Below are 26648 nucleotides of genomic sequence, written 5' to 3'. Positions count from 1 at the left end.
TAAGGTAATTCTTGGACGTCCAATCTCGGTCCGCTGAAGGTGCAGACTGTGACGCCAGATGACGTCTTTTTTTCAACGTCTTCTGGACGTTCCGTATTTACGTTTTCAGGACATCCAAATGAGGGCTAATGCAAGTCCAAATTAGATCATTAAAATACACTAAATTAAAAATAATTCTAGACTGTTCTTGAAGGCTCATTTATCGCATGGCTTTATGTGTGTGTGACACAAACATCATCTCCCTAACGGGGAAGCGAACCCACACCACCTGCATTGAAGGCAAGTGACGTAACCACTCCACCACCCGGAAGCACCTAAAGCAACGAACATGACAAATCATGTTCAAATGTGAATACCTGCATTAGATATAAAATCTAAAAAAAAAAAATACATTAGTTTTATCACAGAAAAAAATTAATACTAAATTGATTAAATAATATTGATAACAATAACATTGATATTTAAATCCCTGTGACGTCCAAAAAAAAAAAAGTCATGTATCCATGGTCCAAATGGGGTCCTAATTAGACGTCCAAATAACGGACTTCATTTGCACGTCGCTTAGTAGTCCAGCACTGGTCTTCGACCAACTGACGTAATACCGACATGATCTGCACGTCCACAGGACGTGCAATGTTTAGTGGGTAAACAACAGGTGAATGGAAAAACTCCATGGCCGGAATTGGCTACACAATCTAAAGTGAACCATAAGAAATCCAGATCCCCAAATTTTCATAAATCAACCTGTTTACTCGTGTGGTTCTAGTTGGCTGCATTCTATCCTGTCATACAGGTGCTTTGTGAAAGGGGGAGGGGGGGGGGGGGTGGATTTAACGAGATCCGTTTTAATTTCACATCTTATCCCGACTCTTCACTGGAGTGACCGCATGTAGCGTTCATTGATCCACTCTTAATCCCCCCCCAGTTCACATCTTTGTGTGTTTGGAGCAACATCCACGGGCATTTCCTCCTCCTCTTTTTATTTTTTTTATTTTTTTTTGTATTCCATCCCCACTGATACTGCGCGCACATCAGTAAATGAATCACGTAGCACTAGTACAAGCTTTTCTTCAAGCCATCCATGTGCTCCACCTTAGACGGCGAGATATCTGTCACCACTCACTCACTCACTCACTCACTCACTCACTCACTCACTGTAGCTGCGAAGTGCGCGCACGTAACGGCGCGGGAGTGTGCGGCAAAGAAGAGGGAGGGAGGGAGGAGAAAGGAGGAGGAAGGAGGAGGAAGGAGCAGCTTTCAACAGTTGAGGAGGAGACGCGACTCATTCTGATTATCTTCAATCATCTCGCACCTTATTTTCCTCTCCGGCTCGCTCTCGTCTTCCTCCGCCGTGCAACAGATAAAGCGTGCAGGCGGCTGATGGATGCAAACAGGAGCGCCTTCGAATCGGACTGGATTACGGGATTAGCGGACTGATTAGTGGACCACAAGAAAAAAAAAAAAAAAAAAAAAAAGCGAAAGGAGAAAAGTGGCCGCTGTGAGTTGTTCTTCGGCGAAAGGAACACACAACAAAAAGGTTGCGCCGGAGGAACGGGAGGGCGAAGCGAGCGGCTGCAGCCCCGCTTCCTTTGCTCCGTGCACTTTACTGGAGGAGGCACACACGCACACACACGCACAGTCAAGGCAGGCAGGCAGGCAGGCAGGCAGCCCCCCTATGCAACAGTGTGCCGCACCGGAGACTAAAGTCACAATGCACCGGCGGTGGTAACGCGATGGTGCATTTTGGAGCTTTGCAGCGAGCAGATGTCGCATGAGGGCAATGCGCCTTCCTTTTTTTTTTTTTTTTTGGTCTTTTTCTCTTCTCCTCCTTTTTTTCTTCTTCCTATTGAAAGGCAAGCTCTAACCTTCACCATGCTTTAACCTTGGACGCAGAGGGGAATATTAATACTTTATTCTCATCGATTATTCATTGTGGGAGCCCCGCTGAGAGGGGAAACAAAGCATTCCAATGTTGAATTTGATCTTTAATTCATGCACGGGGTGTCGTCGGGCGGTCATCTTTGTTTACAGAAAGAGTTCATCATCGCAGAGCGGCATGCGAGAGAGCTAATTCCCATTAAAAGGGGGTTCACAAATCGATTTGATATCCAATTAGCCGGCCAGCAACATGCCAGCTTTGGATTTAGTCCTCTAAAGGTTTTGTGGAATAATCAACAGGTTGAAAGTCACGTTTTTTTTTGTTTTTTTCGTTTTCTCCCGTGTGCCAGTCCCGCATATCCAACTGAAGGGATGCGTCTCTCTGTTCCCATCTTCCTTCTGCTCTGGGTTAAAGCCCTGACATTGAAAAACCTCAGTTATTCTGTCCCGGAGGAGCAAGGACCCGGCACTGTCATAGGTAATATCGCCAAAGACGGCGGATATGGGACCCTGGAGAGAGGGAAGAAATCCAACTTCAGAGTGCTGGAGAATTCCGCACCACACCTGGTGGATGTGGACCCAGAGAGTGGACTTATTTTCACCAAACAAAGGATCGACAGGGAGACGTTGTGCAGGCGGAACCCAAAGTGCCAGCTCTCCATGGAGGTGTTCGCCAACGACAAGGAAATATGCATGATCAAGATCGACATACAGGACATCAATGACAACTCGCCCAGTTTCCCCTCAGATCACGTTAACATCGACATCTCGGAGAACGCCGCAGCGGGCACGCGCTTCCCGCTGACGATCGCGCACGACTCGGATACCGGGGAGAACGGGATCAAGACTTATCAGGTCACCAGAGATGACTACAATACATTCTCGCTGGATTTAAAAGTAAGAGGCGACGGAACGATTTATCCGGAGCTGGTGGTTCAGAGACCTTTGGATAGGGAAGACCAGAGCCATCACACCCTCCTTCTCACCGCCATCGACGGCGGCGAGTATCCGAGATCAGGCTCCATGCAAATCAATGTCAGGGTGACTGATTCGAATGACAATAGCCCCATTTTTGAGAAATCCTCCTATGTGCTGGAACTCCCGGAGAATTCCCCGCCTGGAAAAGTACTTATAGATTTGAATGCCACCGACCATGACGAGGGAAGCAACGGACAGGTGGTTTACTCCTTCACAGGATACGCATCTGAGCGAATACAAGATTTGTTCTCTATTGATCCCAATACCGGAGTCATAAAGGTCCAGGGTGAAATTGACTATGAGGAGAATCCCATCATAGAATTCGACGTGCAGGCCAAGGATCTTGGGCCCAACCCCATACCGGGCCATGCAAAAATTACTGTCAAAGTCCTTGACAAAAATGACAACTCGCCAATAATCAGTTTTGTTTCTGTGCGGCAGGGTGCCATCAGCGAGGCGGCACCCTCCGAATCTGTCATCGCGCTTGTCAGAGTGACGGATAAAGATTCCGGCCGAAACGGTCAGCTCCAGTGCCGCGTTCTGGGAAATGTTCCTTTCCGACTACAGGAGAACAACGACAATTTTTACACGCTGCTCACCGACAGACCTTTGGATCGGGAGACCAAGGACGAATATAACGTCACGATTGTGGCCAGGGACAATGGCATCCCCTCTTTGAACTACACCAAGTCGTTCACGGTAAAGATTTTGGACGAAAACGACAATGCACCTCGCTTTACAAAAGTCATTTACGTGCTACAGGTGCCTGAGAACAACATCCCGGGCGAGTACCTGGGTTCCGTGCTGGCCCATGACCCGGATGTAGGCCGCAACGGCACCGTAACCTACTCCATCATGCCGTCGCATATCGGCGAAGTATCCGTTTACACGTTCGTTTCTGTTAACCCCACCAATGGAGCCATATACGCGTCACGCTCTTTTAACTACGAGCAAACAAAATCATTTGAGTTCAAAGTTCAGGCTAAGGACGGAGGCTCCCCTCACATGGAAAGCACCTCCACCGTCAGGGTCAACATCCTTGACGTCAACGACAATCTCCCAGTGATCATTTTACCGCTCCTTCAAAACGATACGGCGGAAATCCCGGTTCCTCGGAACGTGGGCATCGGCTACATCGTGGCGACGGTGAAAGCGGTGGACCACGATCACGGCGAGAGCGGACACTTGACCTACGAGATCACAGAGGGGAACGACGACCACCTGTTTGACATGGATCCGATAGGCGGCGAAGTCCGGACCACCCACGCCCTGTGGGAAGAGGTCTCGCCCGTGGTCGAGCTGGTGGTTAAGGTCACCGACCACGGCAAGCCGCCCTTATCCGCTGTGGCTAAGCTGGTCATCAAGGCCAACACGGAAGCAGCAGCAGGTGGCGGGGGCTCTGGCGTGAGCGGCGAGCAGCAGCACTGGGACGTATCCCTGCCCCTCATCGTTACCCTCTGCATTATCTCTGTCATGCTCTTAGCCGTCATGACCGCCATCGCTGTCAAGTCCAAGCATCAAGATAAAGAAGGCGGGAATTATAACTGCCGCATGCCCGAGTACTCCAACCCTCCGGTGGGGAAGGGCAAAAAGAAGCGGATCAACAAGAGTGACATCATGCTGGTGCAGAGCGAGATGGAGGAGAGAGATTCGGCCAGCCGCATGAACGTGGTGAGCAGCCCCTCGCTCATTACTTCGCCTATCTGCTTCGACTACCAGAGCCCCCTGCCGCTCACGCTGCCCAGGTCCGAGGTCATGTACCTGAAGACAACCCCGAACAGCCTGACCGTACCCAGGGCAGGTTGCCACTCCAGCTTCGCCGGGCTGAGCACAGACACTCCAGCAAACAGGATGTCAGTGATACAGGTAAGACACCGTTTGCTTATCTGCGCGCTCTGCTTAGCTCTAGAACTCTGGGAAAAAAAAAATATATATATATATAACTGACATCATTATCGCTTCGGCTCGCTTAAGGCAAACACTTTGCAAATGAAGCATGATATGACAACTTGGTTTTTAGTTGGCATTTTACTAATAAGGTTAATGTTTTATCCACATTTGTTCTCTTGCAAAGTGCTACTACGCCTGCAGGCCACATAATGAGGAAGTGCTTTCTCTCGTTCCGTGTGGGAAAGGCAAACATAGTGTGAGTCTTGAACAAGGCCGCTGTGACCCCCCAGCAGATCCCGGGCTGTGGAGAGAAAACAAAACCCAGCCTGAGATGTTGGAGCGGACAGGTGTTTGAGCAGCTTGTCCGATCGCATTACCCGACCGGTGTGCGCCAGACAGTGAGATGCACACGGCGTAACCCCCGACAATCGCATTTTTTCATCCCGAAAATATGGGTCAGATCCACCGAGCCTGATCCAAAGTTGGCACGAGGCAGCCCTTATATGGCAGGCTGGTCTGAGCCTCGCCAGCTAACATGCTAATTGGCCAGAGCGAGCTTGTTCCGCTGCCTGGGAATTGTGTGTCCGTACACGATGTAAATATCTGGGTCAGTCTCACATTTGGAGATGCTAGCGCGGATGACAGGGCCTGGCGCTGTCACCAGTCGCTGTGCTACGTGGGTGTGATCAACACAAACACATTATTCTCAAGATGAAGGGAAAAGGGCAAGCGCTAATGCGTTCCTTTCTACGCCTTGCCAAAGAGGCACATATGGTCACAATGGCGCCATGTTCTAATCATGTCCTCATCTCTGCCAGGTGATGCAAATAAAAACCCAAACCCATTTGATACCAAGAACTAACCGCATCCTCCTTGTACCAGACCCATAACAGTAGCAACCGCAGGATTGAGGTTGTAAAGTTTGACAGTTGACAGTCAGACTGTCCTGTCGTGTCGAAAACAACGCGTCTGTCCAACAAGTGTTCTCACGGCTGACGCTGGGGCTGACTTCAGTCATTGAAACCACTTGATGGCAGGATGCCGTATCGGTGTGTGAAAGCGCACACAGTTGCTGTAATATCCCGCTTCACTGGGTTCTGTGTAAAAAGCAAAAGCGGCTTAATGTCAAATTTTCTGTTATGGCTCCGCTTGCAGGCTTTCTTAGAACTGGCTTATAAGTGATATCACCATGTGCCACTGTAGATTTCTTTACCATAACGCGAGTGCTTTTGCGGAGCAGAAATGGCATCTGTAAAGCCGAAGGTTATATAGTACAGAGATTTTTAAAAGAGATAGTGCTGTTGTTGAAAACGCTGAAACACATTTCAACACGGAAAATAAAGCGTTCTAACCTTCGGTGACTGATGGAGGCGTAAAACTAGCTTACTTTGTACAATGAGTAACTCAAGACAGAGCAATTATGCAACAATCTATATCTTGGAAGAAAAGTAGAAAACTCTGTCAGATGCACTAAGATTTCTTAGCAATTGACGAAGGCAAAACTTAAAGAACTGAAATAAATGAAATAGTCGCTCAGAACTTTACCCTATAAATGTCAGCTGTAATTGACAAAGACGAAACTTACAGAAATAAATGAAAGATATTAATTCGTTGAGTCGCTCATATAAACGTCAGATGAAAAGCTGATGCAGGGGGCCCTCGGTTTATGACTGTCCCGGCATAAAAGGTTTCAAGGTTACGAACGGCGCACAACGACCTAGCTTGAGCAGAGGTGTAAAAATGTCGGCGCACTCACTCGCTGACTTCCTGTTTTTAATTTGATTGTTTTATATTCAAAGCCAAGAAGTGTCTTTCGTACAAATTTTACTGCAATTGTGACTTCACGTTCGAATAGATTAGCGCCAGAGTACGGTGTGTTACGATTTACGTTACAGATTAGTTGCCGCCGGAAATCAGTTATAAACCAAAGACCTCAATCACAACACAATAACAACTCCAAAAATCAATATTTGATTCCGTTTCATGATAACTTACATTTTTACGATATCCATACGACCGTTATTGTGGAATCAGACTGTTGAGCGTCACAAGGTCAGCAACCGGTCTGGTGTGACATATATGGGTCAAGTAATAAGTCTACACGAGAACCAAATTGTCTACTAACGATTTGTCCGAGTTTTTCCAAAGATGCTCTGAAAGCATCGCACGACTGTTTTTCTTGCCTCTCTTATTCAAAAAGTGTATTTTCAATGTGCTGCCACGCATAAATTAGGGTTGATAGTTAAAGTGTTGGAGGTAAAATGTTCTTGCTGGTCACTTTATATGTACACTTTGTTATGAAACAATTGTTCTGCATTTAATTCAATGAAAACGTTGAACCCACACTTGCAAGCAATTTTTAAATAAAATATATTTTTCAGTGTTGGTACAATCTAAATGTTTTGAACATTTTCCGCGAATTTAGTGAAAATGCGCAAAACGAACATGTGACTTATGCCTTTTGTTATTATTTTGCGAATAATGCGCCATGATATGACGTCATATGAGAGCGTCGCAGTGCCACAAAACATTTAAGCTGGCTGTCAACAAAAGTGATCATGAATGGGCTTTTCATACAAATATTTGTAAAGGTTTATGCAAATTTAGTGAAAATGCGCAAAATGAATATGACTTACCTTAACCCAGTGATGTCCAAACTACGGCCCGGGGGCCATTTGCGGCCCGCCGTCCATTTTTTAGTGGCCCGCAACATATACTAAAAAATGGCATTTGACTCAGTTCAAATAAAATAAAAACAAAAATGTTTGGAGATAGTCAAAGTAAGAAGGGAGGGTGTCGAAAAACAGGTGCTATTAAAGGTTATTTTAGTTAACTAAAATTAACGAAAAAACTAATATTCAAAACAATTTCGTTAATGAAATAAAATAAAATAAACTAAACTGAAACTACATTTTATGTTTATAAAACTAGCTATAATTATAGCAAAAATGTCCTTCGTTTTAGTCTTTGGTAATTAATTTAATGCATGAGCCTTTGGGGATGATTTGAAATGTGATTTTTAGTCGATTTATTTTGATATAAAAGGGAATAATGACGTTGCGCCCATGGTGTTTTTTAAATATTGCGCACAAGTAATACACATAAAAAAAAAAGCAAAAAAATAATACTGAAACTAACTAAAATAAAACTAAGCATTTATTAAAGAACTAAAACTAATACAAAAATTAACAGAACCACCATGAAAACTAATTAAAAGTAACTAAATAAAAAAAATAAAAATAAAAACTAAAATGAAAATTTCCAAAACTATAATAACCCTAGTGCCATATTGCAAATAAATTATTTGTACAATTTTAGGACTAAACACTATTTATCTTTGTTAAAATTATGTGGTCCTTGCGTCCTTCTGATTTTCTGTATGTGGCCCTCAAATGAAAAAGTTTGCACACCCCTGCCTTAACCTATTGCTCTGACTACAAACTTGCTAAGCCTTGTGGTCAAAATCTGCTGTTATCCATTTAGGTTTAAAAAAATAAATAAATAAAAAAAATCAATCGGTTGTGCTGACAGATATTTGAACGACATATCAAGTGCAATACATCTCCGTGAGCCAAATGGGGTCTTTCTCATACGATGGCGGTTCACCAGGCTTATAAATCAAAACGTTCATGTTTTTCGTATATTGATATGCTGAAAAAAACTTTTTTTTTTTGTCTTTTTTTTTTTGTCTTTTTTTTTTTCTACGTTTTCCATTCATGTTTATTTTTGCAATTCTTGAAAATTCCAATAAAATTAGGTGGATGGAAATCCAACTAATAATACCAATATTTATCCATCCATCCATCCATCCATCCGTCATTCCATCCATCCATCCATCCATCCATCCATCCATGCATCCATCCATCCATCCATCCATCCATCCGTCATTCCATCCATCCGTCATTCCATCCATCCGTCATTCCATCCATCCATCCATCCATCCATCCACCCAACCATCCATCCATCATTCCATCCATCCGTCATTCCATCCATCCGTCATTCCATCCATCCATCCATCCACCCAACCCCACCCATCCATCCATCCATCCGTCATTCCATCCATCCGTCATTCCATCCATCCGTCATTCCATCCATCCATCCATCCGTCATTCCATCCATCCATCCATCCATCCATCCATCCATCCACCCAACCATCCATCCGTCATTCCATCCATCCGTCATTCCATCCATCCATCCATCCATCCATCCACCCAACCATCCATCCATCCGTCATTCCATCCATCCGTCATTCCATCCATCCGTCATTCCATCCATCCATCCATCCACCCAACCCCACCCATCCATCCATCCATCCATCCGTCATTCCATCCATCCATCCATCCATCCATCCATCCATCCATCCGTCATTCCATCCATCCATCCATCCATCCATCCATCCGTCATTCCATCCATCCATCCATACATCCATCCATACATACATCCATCCATCTGTCATTCCATCCATCCGTCATTCCATCCATCCGTCATTCCATCCATCCATCCAACCATCCATCCGTCATTCCATCCATCCGTCATTCCATCCATCCATCCATCCGTCATTCCATCCATCCATCCATCCATCCATCCATCCATACATCCATCCATCCATCCATCCGTCATTCCATCCATCCATCCATCCATCCATCCGTCATTCCATCCATCCATCCATCCATCCATCCATACATCCATCCATCCGTCATTCCATCCATCCATCATTCCATCCATCCGTCATTCCATCCATCCATCCAACCATCCATCCGTCATTCCATCCATCCGTCATTCCATCCATCCATCCATCCACCCAACCCCACCCATCCATCCATCCATCCATCCGTCATTCCATCCATCCATCCATCCTCTTAACCGCTTACTCCTCACAAGGGGACCAATATTTCTAAAAAGACAAAACATTCTGAAAAGTTTGCACTTTGTGTCCCTTGTGGCCAAGGCAACGTCGGATGGCGCCGTTGCTTTCCACGCAACAGGGAGGCAAAAACGAGCGTCGGTTCTGAAACTTAACGGATACTACCAGGAAAGCCATTTTGAGTGTCGTTTACACAGAACAGCGAGCCGCAGAAAAAGGCAGCTAAATCCCGGCTTGAACAGGCTGTGTCAAAGAGGCTTCACAGATCATTTCAATCCACGCCTGTGTCTAATGTCATCAGTGAACAGCGTGAAGCTCTTTTGTTTTTTTGACTTAAAAACACAATTTTCATTGTCATTTCCAGACAGAAAACTTCCCCTCCGAGCCCAATTACGCTGGCAGCAGGCAGCCGTTTGTTCAAAGGTAAGAGCTCGCATGCATACACTTTCCTGACCGTGTCTTTTGAGCTCCTTCATCCCGGTATCAAGCCCGCCCGGCTATCAAACAGCAGCGCTCGCACCGTGAGAATGGCAAGTTATAACGTAACCCCGCCCCCTCCTCCTCCTCCTCCTCCTCCTCCTCCGTCCCTTTCCTGCCGCAGCTCCACATTTAAGGATGCAGAACGAGCGAGCCTCCGAGACAGTGGCCATGGTGATAGTGACCAGGCTGATAGTGACCAGGATACTAATCGAGGCTCCCAGTGCGACACGTCTGCCAGGGAGGCCCTCAAGATGAAAGCCACATCAGTTAATGGGCAGCCTTTCGAGCAGGGTGAGTGGACTCGTCCCGACGTCGTCAAGATGCCTCGCCTCTCTTTCCCGCGCCGTAACCTTGTTTATATTTTATGCGCGGGGGCTCGGCGGGGCGTTTAAGCGAAGGCTCCGCCTGGCCGTCGGGCAGCGCCGAGGTAGACAAACATTTAACATGCGGGTGTTAAATCTACAGAAGCGTATTGCATTCACTTGGAAAAAAAAATGTTTTTCTGATTAATGTTTTTGGGAGCTTTGTTTTATTGAGTAATTTTATTTATTTTTTTACGTTTGTTTTTCTGAATATTTTTTTTCTGTCATAAAAAAATTATTCCAAAAAACAGAAAAAAAATTATTCCGAAAAACAGAAAAAAAATATTACTCCGAAAAACAGGGGGGGAAATTAGTCTGAAAAACAGGGGGGAAAACATTATTCCAAAAAACAGGAAAAAAAAATTATTCCAAAAAACAGGAAAAAAAAATTATTCCAAAAAACAGGAAAAACATTTTTTTCCAAAAAACAGAAAAAAAAATTACTCCGAAAAACAGAAAAAAAATATTACTCCGAAAAACAGGGGGAAAAACATTCCAAAAAACAGGAAAAACAAAAATATTCCAAAAAACAGGAAAAAAAATTATTCCAAAAAACAGGGAAAAAAAATTATCTCAAAAAACAGGAAAAAAAAATTTCTCCAAAAAATAGAAAAAAATTACTCCGAAAAACAGAAAAAAAATATTACTCCGAAAAACAGGGGGAAAAACATTATTCCAAAAAACAGGAAAAACAAAAATATTCCAAAAAACAGGAAAAAAATTATTCCAAAAAACAGGAACAATTTTTTTTCTCCAAAAAACAGAAGAAAAAATACTCCGAAAAACAGAAGGCGGTGCTCTGTTTTTCGGAGTAATTTTTTTGGACTTCTGAACTCCAAGTGGCTGGTTTCAGACCACTGACCTGTATTTATGCCATCTTAGTGACCACCCCGGCACAAACCCCCCCATCACGCCTCTGGCCTTATACTAACTGCCAACGAGCTGCATATGTCTCATCTGTACGTATCCCGTATAGTTTATACAGCAGTCTGCTTGCGACGTGGGCGTAACAAGATGGCCGCCCTGTGACTTCAACAGCTTGCACTGGCGTGTATGGGCTATCCAGTCATATATACAGGTCTCCACCAAGTCATTTGAAAAAAAGAAGTTGGTGCTCTATTTTTTGGAATATTTTTTTTTCTGTTTTTTTTTAAATAATTTTTTTCCCCCCGTTTTTCGGAGTAATTTTTTTTTCTGTTTTTCGGAATATTTTTTTTTATGACAGAAAAAAATATTCAGTAAAACAGAAAAAAAAATTCAGAAAAACAAAAAAAAATTGACTGATTTTTTTTTATGACAGAAAAATATATTCAGTAAAACAGAAAAAAAAATATTCAGAAAAACAGAAAAAATATTACTAAAAAAAACAAAGCTCCCCCAAAAAAATTGTCAGAAAAACAGGATTTTTTTTCCCAAGTGAATGCAATACACTTCTGTATAAATCAGCAATGTTTTTTTTGTTTGTTTTTTTTTTTTTTTTTTGGGATGAGATTGCGGCTGCTTGCTGGCTTTACATGGCAGGCGCCTTGAGCTGGTGTCGCAGAGTGCCAGGTAAAAAAAAACAAGCTTTAAAGGGGATACTTTGAAAGGATAAAAGGGTCCGATTGTGTGAAGGTGGAATGTTCAAACATCCCGCGTCTGATTTGGGCATCAAACAAACTCGTATGCATGGCAAAATGTACGTCTGCCTGCGTCTCTTTTTTTTTTTTTTTTGATCAGGCCTCCATTTGAACACGCTTCACGCGCGCCTTGACTTAACATGACAGCGTGACAGACGCTCACAGGTATTTGTAGCAGCTGCGCTTCCACCTTTTGCCCCTCAAAGTGCTTCTAAGTTATTATTGGTTGGGTTTACAACTAAAAATAGGAATATTAAAGTTTAATTACGACTGAAACGACTGGCAAGAGTGCAATCGCAGATGATTGCCAAGCTGCCGCGACCCGCCCGACCTGCTCGGGATTGATATATTTAGCAAGGAGTGGAGACAAAACAGCAAATATGAGAAGGCAGCCTCGCAGGTGAGATAAAGGCTAACGGCGGGCTGGGAGCGAGGAGGCGATGGCTTTCATTTGCTGCTACGAGCCTTGGAGGAGAACGGCTCTGGTCATCAGCTCCCTATGCGCTACTTTCCACACCATTTACATTGCTATGAACTCGCCCGTACGCGGCGGGCTCGGGAGGGCGCGGACAGAAACACTCTGGTGGCTGCCAGAGGGAGAGAACGAGAGCGAGCGAGATTGTCACTCGCTCCCTTCCTTCCTTCCTTCCTTCCTTCCCTCGCGCGCGGCGGGGAATTATGGCAGACCGCACTTGCCTCCGTAGGAGGTGTAAATTCAATCACAATTTTTTTGCAGCACATTTCTTAAATGTGATTCAGCGCCCAGTTCTAAGGCCAATCATACCGAGAGATATTGAAAGAGATGTCTTGCACGTCGGGCGCCGACTGAATATTTACATGCGCGACGGCGCCGCTCCGGGAATTTCATGTATACGGCTGTATACGGAAGATAAGAGCAACGCATTGCGTTTGTTAATGGAGGATCGTGATCCCGCTTTTCCTTTTCGCAGGTTGAAAAGGTAAACCTTGATCAGATGCCAGATGCCAGAGAAAGAATTTACTGTGGTCGTGCAGGCAAACTTCGTTAGTTGAAGTTTGAGTTTTGAATCAATTATTCCTCTAGAATGTCTTGAAAATGGAATTCAGCCACCCTTAGGTCAAACCGCGGCCATCATTTCATCCAGCCGAGATTCACACTCTGAACAATAAAACTGTTAGGCAGAGGTGCTCATGTCTATTTTAAAAAATTGCTGGCACCGGGTGAAATCCTTGGACCGCCACTTTTCACTTTGTTGTTCAATAACAATGCATCGTCAAAGAAAGCAATAGCGTTTCAACACTTTAAATTGGTCAAACAAACAAACTTGGACTGACCAATGTGGAAAAAATAGAAATTTACCAAATGTAAACATGTGTAACAAAAGACAATGTTATTACACTGGTGTGTCAGTGTATAAATAGAAAACGATATATATATATATAGGCGGCACGGTAGTCGAGTGGTTAGCACGTCCGCTTCCCAGTTCTGAGGTCTCCGGTTCGAGTCCAGGCTCGGACCTTCCTGGGTGGAGTTTGCATGTTCTCCCCGTGCCCGCGTGGGTCTTCTCCGGGTACTCCGGTCTCCTCCCACATTCCAAAGACATGCATGGCAGGTTAATCGGGCGCTCCGAATTGTCCCTAGGTGTGCGTGTGAGTGTGGATGGTTGTTCGTCTCTGTGTGCCCTGCGATTGGTTGGCAACCAGTCCAGGGTGTCCCCCGCCTACTGCCCAGAGCTAGCTGAGATAGGCGCCAGCAGCCCCCGCGACCCTTGTGAGGAATAAGCGGTCAAGAAAATGGATGGATGGATATATATATATATATATATATATATATATATATATATATATTAGGGGTGGGACGATACGGGTCAACCACGATTCGATACTGTGACGATATTTGGCTCACTGTATCGATAATATCACGATACACGATATCTACGATTTTTTTTTAATATATATTGTCAAAAGAAATTTAGCAACATATCACAATATGTGACTGAAAAAGCCCATAAAAAGGAAAATGTCTAATGATGCATTTTTTTCAATGCCAAAACTTTGTACAATGTACAAAGTTGTGCATAGTACTGTAAAGTGAGACAAAATAAAGTGCATAAACATTCATGACATAACACTGCACAACTGGACACATTATATCGATATCTACCGTCAGTGTATCGATAATTTATTGCAACAGAGAGCGCAACAATATATTGCGATATCGATTTTTTTCTCCCACCGCTAATATATATATATATATATATATTTTTTTTTTATTTATTGTTTTTTTATTTTTATTTTTTTTTTTATTTTTTTTTTTTTTATTGAGGGGTGAATGGAGGCAAACGCCGGCTTCGGTGAAGTTTTTGGTGAGGAATTAGCATTTTAATATGGCAAAAAGCTCCAAAAAGTTGATTTTTCATGTGGCTGTCCCTTTAAAAACACCTGTCAGACTAAACTCAACAAAAATATGTTCTCAACAACGCCCCCCATTCTAGTGCATCCCTATATTGTTATATTTACGGGCATTTTTTTTTTTATATAATGTCAAGTCAAGTCATTGTAACTGTTATATACAGCTGAGCTTTTTGTATATGCGTGCTAAATTGGCATTGCAATATATTGAAAGGTGACGCCTGATGATCTCTTATACTTATACGAGGTCTTTTTTTTTGTGCACGGATTGATTTACAAAACCTCTATTTTGATGATTTTATAGCACGTCTACTCCCCCCAAAAAAATAGACTGATTTTTTTTTTCTTCTCTCTCTCAAGCACAAAAAGCTTGCGGGTTAAGTAGTATTGCTTTTATATCTTTACCTTTGCCATCCCTGCAGTCTCCCGGCTGCTTTGATACAGGTAATATATGCACCTGTGAAGCTCCCGCTATCATGCACCCTGAATATTTATTCCCTCTCGCAGACGCCAGATGCAGTGTGGGTATGTTGCTAGGCGTTTTCTCATTCTCTTTATAATGGCCGTCCAACGTTCTTTTGTTTTTCCAGCGCTCGTTTCAACGTTACCCAGTCAGATCGGAAATATTTCCATGCGGAATTTATGCGAGTATTAAAGTCAACGTATAGTTTTGTCACTCGACCCTCGCATTTGTTTTCATTTTATTCCGAGATGAAATAAAAAAAAAATGAGTAAAGAAGCCATTGGCGGGAACAATGGATGAAAGCGTCTTGGCCTTCTTTTTACTTTTAATCAAAGACGTCATAAATCTGTGCTGTGATTTATGTCCTCAAACACAGTTGATTATTTATTAATGTACTTTGTGCCCATAAAAAACCCAGCAACAACATAATTAATTTAGGAGGGATAAAATATAAACATGTCTCCCCTTTTTGTTGGCCAAAAAAAGGATTTTATGCGACACAATGACTTACGCACGGCGAAGTGGAAGAGAACAATGGCGATACCTGCGTGTGATTTCCTGGAGCTTTCCGAGCACGCGCATCTCTTCATCAGTATCACCGGCGAGCGTCTCTTCAGCGCTGATGGCTGCCATGGAAATAAGCGCGGCATCTTCCTGTCTCGCTTATCGCTCCGCTCGCACGTATCTAGCAAAAAAAAAAAAAAAGGGAAAGAAAGAAGATAATCATCCCATCTCTGTGGAAGAGAAATGGAGAAACAAATGGCACAGGAGCATAATCAGGCGGCGTGGATGCTTCAAAGCCAAGCACTCAGATATCTACAAGTACGGGTTTGCCAAATCAAAAGCCGCGTTTTAGGCCGTCCTTTTGATGTAAAATGCATTTTGAACTCACATATGTATTTTCTCTTGATCTCGGTCACATAATATGTAATATGGCAGGTGGTGAGGGGGGGGGGGGTGAATCAAAGGCTGGTCATTTTGGGTTCGATGGAGCTTGCGGGTTAGTTTTGTAACAGAACAGAAAATGCAAATTACGTCACTTACAATTCGTAGTAATGTCTTTAAAAAAAAAAATAAAATAAAAAAAACAAGATTACCGTATTTTCCGCACTATAAGGCGCACCTCATTATAAGGCGCACCTTCAATGAATGACATATTGTAAAACTTTTTCCATATAAAGTCGCTAAAGTAGAGGCTGGGGTTACGTTATGCATCCATTAGATGGTGCTGCGCTAAAGGAAATGTCAGCAAAACAGTCAGATAGGTCAGTCAAACTTTATTAATAGATTACAAACCAGCTTTCTGGCAACTCCATTCACTCCCAAAATGAAAAAAAAAACAGCTGTTTTATTATTTTCTCTGAGGTAAAGTATTATGTATTAGTATTATGTTGGCCCTAACGTAAAATTGTGGATGGATAGATAAACGAATGGCCATGGTTCAATTTAGGGATGGATCAAATTATTATTTTTTTAATGACTTTCACAAAGGAAAAATTGATTCCAAACTCGAACAAATCAGATTCTGTTAAACTTAGTTTTACTTTACAAAGTACAATTAAATTCCTGAATTTAAGTATATGTGGTATGCTAGCAAAAATAAATAAATAAATAAATAAATAAATAAATAAATAAATAAATAAATAAATAAATAAATAAAAACTAAAACATGCACACTACAATATTCCGGGTTGTTTGGTTCCCTAACACACTTGCTGGTTAGTTGTGGATTTTGACAAAATTAGGCTAATTTTACCCAATATTTGGTTAATTAAACTGAAGATTGGACATTTGACACTTATTTTTTTATGACTTCCTCAAAGGAAAAATGAATTCCAAACTGAACTTAGAAGTTTTACTCGACAAAGTATAATTAAATTCCTGAAATTAACCATGTGGTATGCTAGCAAAAATAAATAAATAAATAAATAACATGCACACTACAATATTTTGGGTTGTTTCCTTAACGCACTTACTGGTTAGCTGTGGATTTTGACCACTACTTTCCACTGGTTCTTGTATCTTAATGCTCACGATATTATACTATAACAGTAATAACCAGACGGCTGCATTTTCTCAGTTGAACCGTTTACTGGATGCCAGAAAGATCCGAGTACACAGCTGCGGAGCCCTCTTCCGTTAGCATGCGGAAGAGGAACTGATCTATTCGAAATCGTCCCCGCACTTATACTGTCTAGGCCGTCCGCCCACACGGGCGAACGGCTCAACCTCCCCATGTGAGAATGTGTGGCCTGATGGCCTTTAACTGGTTTTTACTGGATACGTATGTAAGAATGCAGACCGGTAGAAAGGCGCCAAGCAAGGACACCAAAACAAAATCGAAATGGCCCAGATAAAAAAAAAAAAAAAGAACAACAGAAGCAACATGTCAAGGACAGTCTGTCTTGTCTTCTTTTCCGGGCTTTAGATGTACAAATTGCTACTTGGAATTGGGAAGGCTGAAGTTCATAAACTAAACGTACCAATTTTAGAAATTTGGTTATACATTACTTGGGTAGCTAAATCATCAAGTTGGGTCGTTTTTACCCATTCTAATCGGTCAAGATTAGCATCCAACGATGGGTAAAAACTACCCACTTTTGAACTAAGTGCCGGGTTAGCTATTTCGCACAATTTTGGTTATTTTTGACCCCACAAAAAAAAAAAAAGAAAAAAAAAAAAGAAAAAGAAAAAAAAAAGAAAAAGTTGCATTATTTGCTGTTTTCACACATAAAGGTGGAAGGAAGTATATGTTTCCTGATGTTCATATTATATCAGACTACTAACTTACAGCATTCCTATCCTAGTTGAAAATGTGCATTTGTGTTGTGCTTGTGGCGCAGTAAAGGTTCAAAATGAACACTAATAAAGTGTTTAGACGGAATAAAAAGAAAATAAGGCTTTCCAAAAAGAGACAAATATTTGGCTTGTCGACAATTCTTTTTGAATTCATGTCAGCCTTTGATGTGGGTTGCAGGCTGGGAGCAACAACTCGGTTGTGCAGGGTAATAATTAACTACCTGACTCGTGTGTTTTTAATAATGAGAATTGGGTTAGGAACACGCAAAAACAAAAGCAATTTTGTGGCTCGAAATTCCAAAGGAAGACAAATAACAGAGGTCAGAATCAAACCTGGAAATTGTCTAAAGTAGTACGGGCAAATACTATTGCTATAACAAACAAATATGTGAGTAATGTAAGGGTACCATTAGCGTCTTGGTGCCGACCAATGACAGCTGTGCGATATGGAGAGTCATCAAGCGAAGGCAAAATGACCGGCAGTTGTGGTCATTACAATACAAAGACGGCTGTGCAGACGATCCAGCTACACGTTGCGCCATTTTTAGTAACCGGTAGCACCTCGGCTTACGAAATTAATTGGTTCTGGAAGAAAGTTCTTAAGTGGAAAATTTTGTAAGTAGAGACGCATTTTCCATGTAAATGCCCTAATCCGTTCCAAGCCTCCCAAAATTCAGACATAAATGTTTTATAAAGCATAAAAATGCATCAAAACATGTAACAAATACATGTAACAATTAGATTATTGCACAATAAATGAGAGTTGTGCATAATGTAAAAAACAAAGAATAGAGTAAAGAATAAAACCTTTTTAACTGCTGTCCTCATCGTTTTTTGGTTCATGTTCTCCTCTCTCAGAAGTGTTTTTATTTTTTTTTATTTTTTTGCCTGTTGTTTTGTAAAGAACTGATCCATGGATGTTTTTTTGTTTGTTTGTTGTTTTTTTTTAAAAACAATCCTTCGGAAATGTCCAAGGCAAACATCATCGTAGTGAGCAAACGCCCGACTGGTGAACACTTTTTCTGGCCGATTCTTTTAAACAAATTCGGAAACTTCATGGAAACTTCCGGTATGGCAAGGCATCTTTTAAAAAAAATAAATAAATAAAAATGCCCGTCTCGTCGCAATTAAAAACTTACTGTGCCTTCATCAATCACCAATTGTTTGAATTTTTTGCACAAATTGGTTGGCCGTTAGTTCATATATTTACGAAAAACTATCGGAACACCTCATGGGCTGCGGGATGAATGATGAGGACGCTGCATAGACACCGATCTAGTATACGCTGATAGATACCTATGGTAGAGGTTCCTCTTAGCCAATGGGATACCAGAACGATGCGCAAACACCGATCTAGTATTTACGCTCGTAGGTACCAATGGTAGGAAATAGCCATAGCCGAAAGTATGTTGCGTTCGGTAACGTATTTTTACCTTTCGTATCTAGAAATTTCTTTCGTAACAAGAGGCAATATTTTTTCCGTTGAGGCGTTTTGTAACTCGAAAATTTCGTATGAAGAGACGTTCGTAAGTCGAGGTCCCACTGTACTTTGAATGTGCAATGACGCAGAAAGTCCTTGGAGCACTTTAAAGTGGCTGGTGCTGTGGAATATTGATTGACGATAGTTATACAAATATGTAGAGAGCTCAAGCTACAATAATCAATGCAGTCATACTGTCACACAGGGATGTGCAAAAGTGGCAAACATTTTTGCAAGGTGGAATTTTTGCATGAACAGTTTTTAGGGAATCGAGGCCAGAAGCTTTTTGGAAGGTCTGCTCATTTTAGTGTGCATAGTTCCATGAGGGGAAGAAGCTGCAAGAGGTGGTGACCAGGATGTAGAGGGTCCAAGAGTATTTTTGCCTGCCCTTGTCTTGGAGTCCTGAAGGATGAGTAGGCGGCAATCAAGGTGATAAAGTAATTAGTCCGAATATATGTTGTCGTCGTGAGCTGGAGGCTGATGTTCACACCATTTGCGTATTTAAATCAAAGTGATGTCAATGCCACAAGCAAACGTGCCGTGGCTTTTTTTTTTTTTGACTCAGACATGTTTGGCTCATTTCCACAAAAAAAAACTGCAGTAGACTATAAAGGTCATAAATGCTCAATATTTAGAGAGCGAGTCGAGATTTTTATTTCCTCACACACAAAATGCATTGGGGACATTGTGCATTCTACTCTGAATAAAAACATTAATTTAAAATGATCAAATGTTTTATTCTGTTACAAATAAATGAAGAGAAGGGGACTATTAGGCTGTTCAAAAAGAATACTTGCTTTGTTCTCTATGAACTCGAGCATTTACTGGATGAACTGAACAATGCTTGAATATTTTCCTTTCCTGTGGGTCACTGGATGATTATTTAGTTAAAAAAAAAAAAAAAAACATAATTGGCCTAACTGCTTCACATCTGCGTTCCGTGGAATTTAGACCCAAAAAACATACCCCTATTCACTGTTTTTTTTTTTGTTTGTTTTTTTTCCCGCTCAGATCAAAGCTTTGTCTGATATAAAAGTATTGCTTTGGCGCCATATTTTGGCATTTTAGATACAGGCATCAAACCATACAGTTTGTGACCAATCCTCTTTTGTATTTTCAGGTTCCACTAGTGCAGTGGAGAAAAAAAAATAAATAAATAGTGCAGTGGAAAATCTTTTTTTTTATTTTTTTTATTCGTGTTTGTGTGCGTTTGCGTGCGTGCGTTTGTGTGCGTGCAAATTTATACTCATTAATTCCCCTAAAACCTCATAAAATTCCCATTACCCTTCACCACAACCAGATACTTCAGTCTCGCCAGAGTCGTGAGGTTCAAACGGTCAGGAGACCAGAGAAAAGGTCAGAAAAGATAAAAAGAAAAGAAAGATAAATCAAAGTGAAATCCAGCACCGACCAAACACTTCCTGCCTTCCCCATGGTTACAAAATCAAAGTCTTACGCCAACCCCAGAAGCCTCTAAATTCCAACAAATTAAAGAGATCTCAAGAAACCAGAGGAAAAACTAAAGAGAGGAAGGAGGGAAGGATGGATCAGGCAGACTGAGATCCACAGAAACCAGTACATCCAGTCCATCAAACCGGTGAAGTTTTGGTGAAAAACGCAGACATGCTTTTGTGGGTTCATTGATGTCAAAACAGGAAGTGATCCTCATGATTTGCCATGGTGTTAAACTGCTGCAGGGTAGCGCCAGCTACAGGCAAGGAGGACTCACTCAACGTCTCTAGCATCGGTAGCTTGTACAACGTCGGCTTCACGAGTACTCGAGTAGAGCGGAACCTCTACTTACGAACGTCTCTTCATACGAAATCTTCGAGTTACGAAACGCCTCAACGGGAAAATATTGCCTCTTGTTACGAAAGAAATTTCTAGATAGGTGTTCCGATAGTTTTTCGTAAATGTATGAACTAACGGCCAACGAATTTGTGCAAAAATTCAAACAATTGGTGATTGATGAAGGCACAGTAAGTTTTTAATTGCGACGAGAATCGCCCCAAAAAAAAAAGTGTTCACCAGTCGGGCGTTTACTCACTAAGATGATGTTTGCCTTGGACATTTCCGAAAAAAAATAAATAAATAAATAAATTAATAAAAAAAAAATAAAAAAAAAGAAAGCAAAAATCCATGGATCAGTTCTTTACAAAACACCAGGCAAAAAAAAACAAAAAACAAAAAAATAAACACTTCTGAGAGAGGAGAACATGAACCAAAGAGGGCAAAAAACGATAAATAACCATCATTTTTACTCTTTGTTTTTTACATTATGCACAACTCTAATTTATTGTGCAATAATTAATTCTAACATGTATTTGTTACATGTTTTGATGCATTTTTATGCTTTATAAAACAGTTATGTCTGAATGTTGAGAGGCTTGGAACGAATTAGGGCATTTACATGGAAAATGCGTCTCGACTTACAAAATTTTCTACTTAAGAACTTTCTTCCAGAAGCAATTAATTTCGTAAGTAGAGGTACCACTGTACTTGAAAAAAAGGCTGGTATCGGCCCGATACCGGGTACTCGCCCATCCCTAGTTTTTTTGTTTTCAAGACGAGCACTTTTGAGAGCTCATTTCAAACAGGTTTGCGAGACCCATTGCCATACAAACAAACCGGCGTCCAAAAGCGCACTTTTCAGTTCAAACGATGTCTTGTAAGCAGCCCCCGAGGCTTGAGATTTCTTCGTGTTTGGCTGTCCCTGGACCGACAACAGCTTGTACTCTCCTGAAAGCCAGCTCGGCACTTGAAGCCGCTTTCTTCCCCCAACATCTCCCGTCACACGTCGTAGATTCTTTTTGTTTTGTTTTGTTTTGTTTGTCGGAGATTCCCAGGCCGGCAAACTGGAGGTTGGAAGTTTCCTTTTGAAAACTCCCACATCAGGGTCTCTCTTTCATTCATTATCCTTCAAGTGTCTCATTCATATTTTGAGGAGAGCCTTTTTGTGAGTAAATGACATCATTCGAAAAGCAATTAATTGATCGTTAACGGCCATATTAAATCAGCAGCAAGGAAGACTAACTTTCTGCTTTCCAGTCGGAATGGGCCGCTTCATTTTTACGTTATGGACCAAAAAAAACAAAAAAAAACAAAAACAAAAACAAATAACTGTTATGGAATGCTTGTTCTGCAAGACATTTGCGCAGACATTTGTAACGCGTTGCCTCAAACCACTAATACTTATTGCGGCGGCGGCAAATAAATGTTGATTGCGGCGTAATTGCTGCAATAACAAGCAGCTCATTCCCGTGTGCTTATTTTGTTTGCGATCCGGCAGTCGTCACGTGTGAGGAACGCGACATCAAATTTCAGCGTTCGGATTAGATCAGCATCGAGACGTAAGCTTTCATTCATGATTCTTTCATTATCTATAGCTTGTTTTTTTTTTCCATTTTATCTATAGCTTGTGTTTTGTTTTGTTTTTTGTTTTTTTTTCCATTATCTATAGCTTGTTTTTTTGTTTTTTTCATTATCTATAGCTTGTTTTTTTGTTGTTTTTTTTGTTTTATTTTTCCATTATCTATAGCTTGTTTTTTTTCCCCCATCATCTATAGCTTTTTTTTTTTTTTTTTTTTCCATTAATTGTAGCTTGTTTTTTTTGTTTTTGTTTTTTCCCCATTATCTATAGCTTGTTTTTTTCCATTTTATCTATAGCTTGTTTTTTTTTTTTTTTCATTATCTATAGCTTGTTTTTTTGTTTTTTTCATTATCTATAGCTTGTTTTTTTTTGTTTTGTTTAGTTTTATTTTTCCATTATCTATAGCTTGTTTTTTCCCCCCCCATCATCTATAGCTTGTTTTTTTTTTTTTTCCCCCATCATCTATAGCTTGTTTTTTTGTTTTTTTCATTATCTATAGCTTGTTTTTTTTTGTTTTTGTTTTTTCCCATTATCTATAGCTTGTTTTTTTTTTTTTTGTTTTTTTTTTTTTTTTTCCATTATCTATAGCTTGTTTTTTTTGTTTTTGTTTTTTCCCATTATCTATAGCTTGTTTTTTTTGTTTTGTTTTTTTTTGTTTTATTTTTCCATTATCTAAAGCTTGTTTCCCCCCCCCCATCATCTATAGCTTGTTTTTCCCCCCTATTATCTATAGCTTTTTTTTTTTTCTTGTTTTTTTCAATTATCTATAGCTTGTTTTTTTTTTCCATTATCTTTGTTTTTTGTTTTTGTTTTTTTTGTTTTATTTTCCATTATCTATAGCTTTTTTTCCCCCCCATTATCTATAGCTTTTTTTCCCCCCCATTATCTATAGCTTGTTTTTTTTTGTTTTTTTTTTCCAATTATCTATGGCTTTTTTTTTTTTCATTATCTATAGCTTGTTTTTTTTTGTTTTTGTTTTTTTTTTCCATTAACTATAGCTTTTTTTTCTTTCCCTCCCATTATCTATAGCTTGGCGCTCGTACTTTTCATGCTTAAGTCTTTTGCGGATGATGTCGCCAGTCAATCTCAGGGCTGACATATCGGGACGGACAACAAGTCGCACTCCAGCCTGCAGGCAAACTGCAATCAGCAATTAACCTGACATGTTTTTGGCCATGGAGAGGCGTCACATGCAAAACACTCAAAGGCTGTTAGGAGGCAACACTTGAAAGAAAAAAAAAAAGAAGAAGAAAAAATAAAGAGCAATATCCACCATTAAATATGAAATTCATGCCGCGAAATGATATGTTTTGAAGGTAATTGTTTTTCACTTACTGCTAATTTGCACCAATAACGATTCGGCTGCTGAATTAAATAATTGTTTTGTTTTTTTTCCCCAGCATTTCATGTTTCCATGCATGCAAATGAGGTCATTTAGTGGCAAGGACGGGTCATTATATACGACACTTCTAATAAGGAGTGAAATGAAAAATGGCCAGGAAATGCAAATAAGGAGCTGATTATGATGCAATAAACTCTTAAGGGAAGAAAAGAAAAAAAAAAAAAAGGTTATGCTAATGGTTGTGCCACGAATGGTAATGCCAAATTCCAATTTGTCCTTGACTCTTATTTTGAGGGAATTCAAATTGACACAAATTTCTTAAATGCGCCTTTTGAGAATGACTTGTAAAGTCACACAAAAGCTGAAAGTCCGAACAAACGCCGGAATGGTGTGACACAAAATGGCCGCATGATTGATTTTGTGCTTAACAAGGCTTATTATTATTATTATTATTATTTTAGTATTATTAGTTTTATAAAGAGGGCATTTTAGGTTATGTACATAGCCCCTAAAGTGACATGGTGGGGGAAAAAATGTGAAATTTGATTATATTTCATTAACAGCTTTATTTTACAACTTGAATTTTTAATACTTTAGTCCAGGGGTGTCCAAACTTTTTCATTTTAAGGGCCACATACAGGAAATCAGAAGGACGCAAGGGCCACATCATGTTATGAAGACAAATTGTGTTTAGTCCTAAAAATTGTATAAATAATTTATTTGTGCTTTTGCATATTTAGAAAAATGCGACAGTATATAAACCAATTTTTTTGTAATATGGCAGTCGGGTTATTATTATTAGTTTTTATTTCGTTTTCAGTTTTGTTTTTTTTCTAAATTTAGTTCGTTTTAATTAGTTTTCAGGGTGGTTCTGTTAGTTTTTATTAGTTTTTGTTGTTTAATAAATGCTTAGTTTTAGTTTAGTTAGTTTCAGTTTTTTTTTTTGTTTTTTTTGTTTTTTAATGTGTATTACTTGTGCACAATATTTAAAAAACACCATGGGCGCAATGTCATTATTCCGGTTTATATTAAAAAACAAATCAACTAAAATTCACATTTAAAATCATCCCCAAAGGCTCATGCATTAATTTCATTACCAAAAACTAAAACAAAGGACATTTTTTGCTATAATTGTAGTTAGTTTTATTTTAGTTCGTTTTGCAAACATAAAATGTAGTTTCAGTTAGTTTTCTATTTTAAAAAGCATCTTCGTTTTTATTTTATTTCGTTAACGAAATTGTAGCTTTGAAATTTAGTTTTTTCATTAGTTTTAGTTAACTAAAATAAACTTGAATAGCACCTGTGTTTTTCGACACCCTCCCTTCTTACTTTGACCATCTCAAAACATTTTTTGTTTTTATTTGATTTGAACTGAGTCAAATGCCATTTTTAGCATATGTCGCGGGCCACTGAAAAATGGACGGCGGGCCACAAATGGCCCCCGGGCCATAGTTTTTTTTGTTTTTTTGACACCACTGCTGTAGTCATTTGTACTCACTTTATTTTGCAGTTAACACACAGAGATAAGATATATAGCAACCAGACTCTTCAATTCTGCTTTGTTTCTTATTTTATTAGAAATAGATGGTGGAACTTTTTTTTCTTTCTTTTTTTTTTTTTTTTTAAACACTTGTGTGAGAGTTATGATGTTCAAACGTGACATGTCAGGCGCATCGTCAACGTGACTTGCCTTTTTTTTTTTCTTTCTCTCTCCTCCGTGTTTTATGTTTTCCATCTACATATTAACAGTGGTTCGATCAATAGGCCCGCATTATTTATTCCGTGCTTGATTAAGAAGGTTGAAATGAAAAATGATGCAATAACCTCTAAGGTTAGGCTAACGATTGTGCCACAAACGGTAATTCCGAGCTGTCCTTGAATCTGTTTAAAAAGAATGAATTGAAATTGATGTCGACACAATTTTCGAGAGCGAGTCTTTGCTGATGCAACTCACACGGTTACCGTACTTGTTTTTGCTGCTCCTGCGTCAGGAAAAAAAAAAAAAAAAAAAAAACGCTTCCCCTGCACCACAAGCATTTTCCAGGAAACACCTACGCAGGTTGTAATGGGGAGGGGAAAAAACAAAACAAAACAAGACCTTCATGAATATTATGAATCACTCTCAACTGTTGCATTGACCCACGGTGGGAAAAATAATAATAAATAATAAATACGATTCTCATGTGCTTTGTTTTGTTGCGTATCATCATTTTTCATGTGGCATCATGAGGGAGAATGTGGAATACAAAGTTTCCAAACTCCAATACTGGCAGCAGATTTCAGTTTGAACATTCCCAAAATGTAGTGTATATATTAATTTTATGCATATAGTATTAGGAATTAGTCAAAAATGTAAATCACAAAATTTTATTTTGTCTCCTATTTTTTAATGTTTTTCCAGAATGTATATTTTCCATTTTTTTTTTTGTTTTTGTTTTTTTGTGCCGTTTGTGAAATTCCAAGTTGGATGTGTTAGTTATGGTTATTTTAATTGATTTATGCTTTATTGACTAGCAATGATAAACAATAAATAAAAATGCATGTTTGTTTTGTTGTCTGTAATCATTTCAATGTGACATAATGAGGCCAAATTGGCTCTAATATTCAGAATTTTCAGTCTGCTACTGTTTCAAAAGGCTGCAGATTCTATTTTATGCAAAATTTCATCAAAGATGAAGTCAACACAACAATTTTCTTGACAGTAATATGTTGTATGCTTGCATACTAGTCGA

At 40.2% G+C, this 26648-nt stretch overlaps 1 protein-coding gene and 1 long non-coding RNA gene across 2 annotated transcripts in view; one reads left to right on the top strand and one right to left on the bottom strand.

The window, feature by feature from the left end:
- The window catches only part of LOC144030858 (uncharacterized), a 100952-nt gene that overhangs the window by 19031 nt on the left and 55273 nt on the right, over positions 1–26648 (bottom strand). Inside the window, exon 3 of the long non-coding RNA XR_013287376.1 lies at positions 15470–15610. This is a non-coding gene — a long non-coding RNA (uncharacterized LOC144030858). The remainder of the gene's footprint in view (positions 1–15469; positions 15611–26648) is intronic.
- LOC144030856 (protocadherin-17-like) overlaps positions 1237–26648 on the top strand; it is a 30284-nt gene continuing 4872 nt past the window's right edge. The window contains exons 1-3 of the mRNA XM_077537491.1: positions 1237–4722; positions 9975–10033; positions 10212–10381. Of these exons, the coding sequence (XP_077393617.1) occupies positions 1993–4722; positions 9975–10033; positions 10212–10381 (2959 nt within the window). The 5' untranslated portion in view covers positions 1237–1992. The remainder of the gene's footprint in view (positions 4723–9974; positions 10034–10211; positions 10382–26648) is intronic.

The sequence above is a fragment of the Festucalex cinctus genome, chromosome 11 (assembly GCF_051991245.1).
Source record: "Festucalex cinctus isolate MCC-2025b chromosome 11, RoL_Fcin_1.0, whole genome shotgun sequence".
Lineage (NCBI taxonomy): Eukaryota > Metazoa > Chordata > Actinopteri > Syngnathiformes > Syngnathidae > Festucalex > Festucalex cinctus.
Note: the sequence above shows the minus strand (reverse complement) of the source record. Positions and strands in the feature narration are given on the sequence as shown.